At 34.9% G+C, this 4,903-nt stretch overlaps 1 protein-coding gene across 1 annotated transcript in view; it reads left to right on the top strand.

The window, feature by feature from the left end:
- The window catches only part of RARS2 (arginyl-tRNA synthetase 2, mitochondrial), a 75,949-nt gene that overhangs the window by 44,248 nt on the left and 26,798 nt on the right, over positions 1–4,903 (top strand). The window contains exons 7-8 of the mRNA XM_012638225.1: positions 112–195; positions 3,016–3,092. Of these exons, the coding sequence (XP_012493679.1) occupies positions 112–195; positions 3,016–3,092 (161 nt within the window). The remainder of the gene's footprint in view (positions 1–111; positions 196–3,015; positions 3,093–4,903) is intronic.

Raw genomic sequence — 4,903 nt, 5'->3', positions numbered from 1 at the left:
AAGCTTTGCAAAAAAATTTTTTGTGCTATGCTTTGATAATAGAGAAACACGTGGTTCTTATGCCAAAATGGATAACAAGAATGAGAAACTGTGTATTTTATTAATTACTAGGAAATTTTATAGCAAATCTCAAAGAAGCTTTAGGACATCAAGTAACAAGAATAAATTACCTTGGAGATTGGGGTATGCAGTTTGGTAAGTATGTTTGAGATTTCATTTTTCATTTCATTGTAAAGTTTAATATTTTTCATACACCACCTGATCATCTGGACAGAATATAGGCAGAATCCCATTGGATAAAGTAGTGCATCCTACCTATTTTTTTCCTAATGGCTTTTTTTTTGTAAAATCTCTTATTTGTGTAATTCTCACCACACAAGTTTTGGGGAAGGAAACTTCACTCATTCAGAGGAAAACCTGATATATATGTATATATGTGTGTGTGTGTGTGTGTGTGTGTGTGTGTATACACACACACACACACACACACACAAAATACATATATAGAGAGGGACAGAGGCTTTTGCGGTTTTCCTAAAGAAAACTAGCTTACTTTTATCAGTTACACGTAGAACTGAGTATACAGGGAAGAAGTTAAGTCTAACTATATATGCCCTTCTTAACCATAGCCCTACCATTTCTAAATCTAGTGAGGTACAGCCTCCCTCGGCCATCCTACATGAAGTGGGATCCATTATCATACCATGAGCCGATGGTCCAATGGAAAAACAAAAGGAGATATTTTGGTTTCTTTTTTAACTGTATGGTGGGGGAGGGCGAGGTCCAAAAGGGGGAGAGAGGAGTGAGGCCCAAAGGATTGAGTGCCACAAATTCTCTCTGATATCATGAGTTTACTCAGACCCATTCCTAACTCATGTAAACCAGTAATCAAGGTGTGGGAGGGCAAGATAAATGAAGTGGTTACAGTAGTGAAGGACTGATAGCATGTGAAATAACAAACTTTAAAAAAATCTCTGTGACTACCATGTGTATTTCAAGATCCAGCCCTATTGTGACTTCCGTAAAGTTCTCTGACACACAGACACACCCTTGCCCACCTTCTCACATCATGCAGTTCCTGGTAACCAGCTCTACTCACGTAGGCTTCTGCCTTGCCGTATTATTTATGTGCTGCTTTCCCCTGCTAGATGATATGTTTCTTGAAGGCATGGACTGTGTCTTAATTATTTTTGTATCTACAATGCTTGGCACTCAGAATGATGAATGAATCTGTCCTGGGAGGTGTTTTACAATGCTAATCCAAAAGAAAGGCTAGGTAATATTATCAGTCTTCTATAAAGTATGCAATGTGCCTTGCCAATTATAAAATTCGCTGATACTATTAATACTATGTTCCATGTCCGGTCAAATGAAATTATAGATTCCAAAAGAAAGGCCCATTTATTTGAAGGATTTCTTTCCATAGGAGATTTATCATCACCTTCTCTTATGAATATTATCCTTTTAGTTAGTAAAAATCTTTTTCAGACTCTAAAAAGAGTAGACTTTGAACCTGCTAACAGTACCCTCACTATTCCCTGTGGAGGAATTAGAAAACATGCCCTGCATTTTAAGAATTCACCTGCAGTTCACAACAGCTGGTAGTCAGAGGTTTAGGCCCTAGGCTCAGTAGACTAAATAGATAGCAGCCGCTTTTTATTATTAGTTTGACCAATTTAGACATTTCACAGGCATTAGCAAATGCATGGTTATGGTATTCATTAAACATTAGCTGCAGGATTTTATTATAGTGGTTTTTCTCTAAAGAACTTACTGTGGTTAATGATTTGTCAACATTTCTGTTACAACCATCATTGCTGAAGAATTGTAATTTTGCTTTCAGCTCTCCCCATTTGAAAGTTGGCAGACAGTTCCTAAGCACAGAAGTAGTTTTTGAGAGTGTATTAGAATGAATGTTAAATGGAATTGGCCTTTTCCCATTTTTGTTTTTTGGAACACTCTGGGCATCTTTCCATGCTCTGCTCACAAGACCCTGAATCATAATCACATTTGCTCTTGCTTGAAAGTACATAGAGCTATAGGTGATCTTCTTATTCCTATGTTCCAAAGTATTATATATTCCTATGTTCAGTAGCATTCCACTTTCTGCTAAGCCTTGTATAGAAAAATGAACATCAGCAAGGCCCTTTAGATCTGAGGCTTGGTAATTGATACAGTTGTAGAAATGGATTGGTTTTTAAAATAATAAAACTACTTATTATTTCTCTTGGCTCAGGCTGCATATAGCCTTTCAAACTGAAATACGATCACCTTTTAGCAAAATATACATATTCATAGTCCATACTAGGAATTTTCATTTCTACTTTACAAATTTCAATTAGTGTTTAAAAAAAAAAAGGTTCAAATTAACATTACCCCTGAATTCTAGCATATCATCAAAGACTGAAAAAGTATACATGACCAAGTTAAAGAATTTTGTTGCTTGGTTACCTTGAATAGGAGAAGTAATCAGGGATGTTTTGAGTTTTATCTTTTTTTGTTTTCCTTTAGCTATTTGTTTAAGTGCTATTATTATAACACCAAGCCTATGATTACCTTCGTTTTATTTTAACACCTACAGGTTTAAAAAGAAAGTTTAAAATCACTTCCTATCAGTTTGTTTTCACATATTTTGAGTGTCAGGTGCCTAGCATCACAATGTCCTTTCACAGACTAGCTGCTTAATAAATGTTTGCTTTATTAATGTCTGCAGGGCAGGTGTTAGACACTATTGGTACAGAGACAAATTATTCCTAGCCCCTGCCTTTGATGATCTTATAACCTATTGGTTTCTGTGAACTTAATTTCAATATATTGAAATTTATGATTCAATATATTGAATTTGACTTGTGTCAGTTTATATGGTAACAGGGCAAGAATGTGTGTTTTGCAATAGTTCTCAGGATACATAATTTTGAGAGGTTCATCTCTTTATAGAACTATACCTACTCCCTGCAATGCCTGTTCTCTTACTGTTCCATTTTATAATTTTTCATTTATGGATTATCATGTTAGGTCTTCTGGGAACTGGCTTCCAACTGTTTGGCTATGAAGAAAAACTCCAGTCCAATCCTTTACAGCATCTCTTTGAAGTAAGTTGGCAAGAGACAATATTACAAAACACTTCGTTTTTTGGCAGTACTATGCAGTTTAAACCTCCCAGAGGTTTAAAAACATGTTTCTTAAAACAAGGTACCAAAACTTAATTGACAGTGTTGCTTTTACTTTGGTGTTCTTTTCATTTCTAAACCCAAGTATTTTTTTTTTATTACTATTTTAGTTGACTTGGGACAGCATTTCTCCAGGTATAGAATCTTCTTAGAATTAACATGTGGGGTAACAGATTCAACCCAGAGAGAAATTTCTTAGTTTTCTGTCAGTTAATATGTACTGCAGAATTTTTCATTGTAATAATTGTAAAGCATTTAGACTTGAAAAATATGAGAATATACTTTTTTACTCCTTTTCTGATGTGGAGAAAAGCACATGTATTTCTCTGAGTTTGTGTGTGCTTTTTCCATTTACATCTTTGAGCTCATTTTCTTGGCTTTTACCCAATATGAACGCCTATCTATTTTATTTCATTTAGTCCTTTGGATATATTGCTTCTCCATCTTCAGTCCTTCCTGAAGTTCATTAATAAAGCTCTTCCTGTCCAAGTAATCTCCAGGGATGTGTTTCCTTTTCATTGCCCCAGTTGTTATGTCTGCTGTTTCTGGTCCTCACAAAGGAAACACAGATACGATGTCAGACATGTTGGTGACATACCAGAGGATCAGACTAAAGAGGTTCTGCCTATGTATGAGGAAGAGCACTTGCCAAAATAATGCTTTACTTCTCCAGCTAAAGCCACAAGAGCACTTCATCATTTTCCTTTCTGTTACATGATTTTTTTTTTTTTTTTACCTGCAGTGGGCTTTGTAGTTAAATTGAACAATAACACATTCCAGTTATTAAAGACCTTTAAAGGTTTGTCATTTCCTCCTGAATCCATGCCTGTACTGTGCTTTAAATGCCTACATTTGATTTATTATGTTAACCAAAAGATTTCTTCTTCTTTCTTTCCTATTAAGAGTTTTATTGATAGGTAAGAGTTTAAAAATTAATAACTCTTTATGGTTGTCTATAAATCATGTCCCCTTAGTGCCTGGAATTTTTACTGTATTTTTTTTTTTTTTTTACACTTTGAATAATAGTATTTTTTACCAGAAGCTTAGCAAACCTTTATCAGATCCAGGCCCACAGAGATACCCCATGGTGCAGAAAATACAAATACCTACTTGGAGACCTTGTGTCATTGATTTAGAATACTGCTTAACATACAAGAGTTATTCCTCTCATCTTTCTCCTGTCCCACCTCAAACATTTTTATTTAAATCCCACAAATAGTAAACCTTTGTTTTCTATAATATTTTAAATATTTTCACAAAATTTGTTCTCAAACTCCATAGAAACTTAAGCATATGGTGTTTTTTGTTCTTTGAAATGTATGTTTTCTTCTATGCAGTTTAATACAATGTCTGCCTTTTGAAATTCAAAAATAGTGGAAGATCAATTTCTATGTTGAGGTCATTAATTGATGGATACACGTAAGGAAGGATCAAGGGCAAGGGAATACTTCTCCTATGAATAACTAAAAAGTCAAGGAATAAAAGTGTTGATTTCATTAGTGCTCTTTTACTTAACAGCTTCACAGGGGAGCCACATTTATAGACAAAAGAAAGCAAGTCAGATACACTCACCTCGCTGTTTGTAATAGAATACAGAAGCCCATTAGAGCGTTCACTTACTCTCTTCCTCTTGCAGGACAGGGAACATGCGGAACCTAAGATGACATCCTCCAGCTTATTATATCTTTATGCTAATTTTTGCAGACCCAATTTTTATTTTAAAATTACATTTC

This window comes from Propithecus coquereli, unplaced genomic scaffold, assembly GCF_000956105.1.
Source record: "Propithecus coquereli isolate 6110/MARCELLA unplaced genomic scaffold, Pcoq_1.0 Scaffold127, whole genome shotgun sequence".
Lineage (NCBI taxonomy): Eukaryota > Metazoa > Chordata > Mammalia > Primates > Indriidae > Propithecus > Propithecus coquereli.
This window is presented reverse-complemented; position numbering and strand designations above follow the sequence as displayed.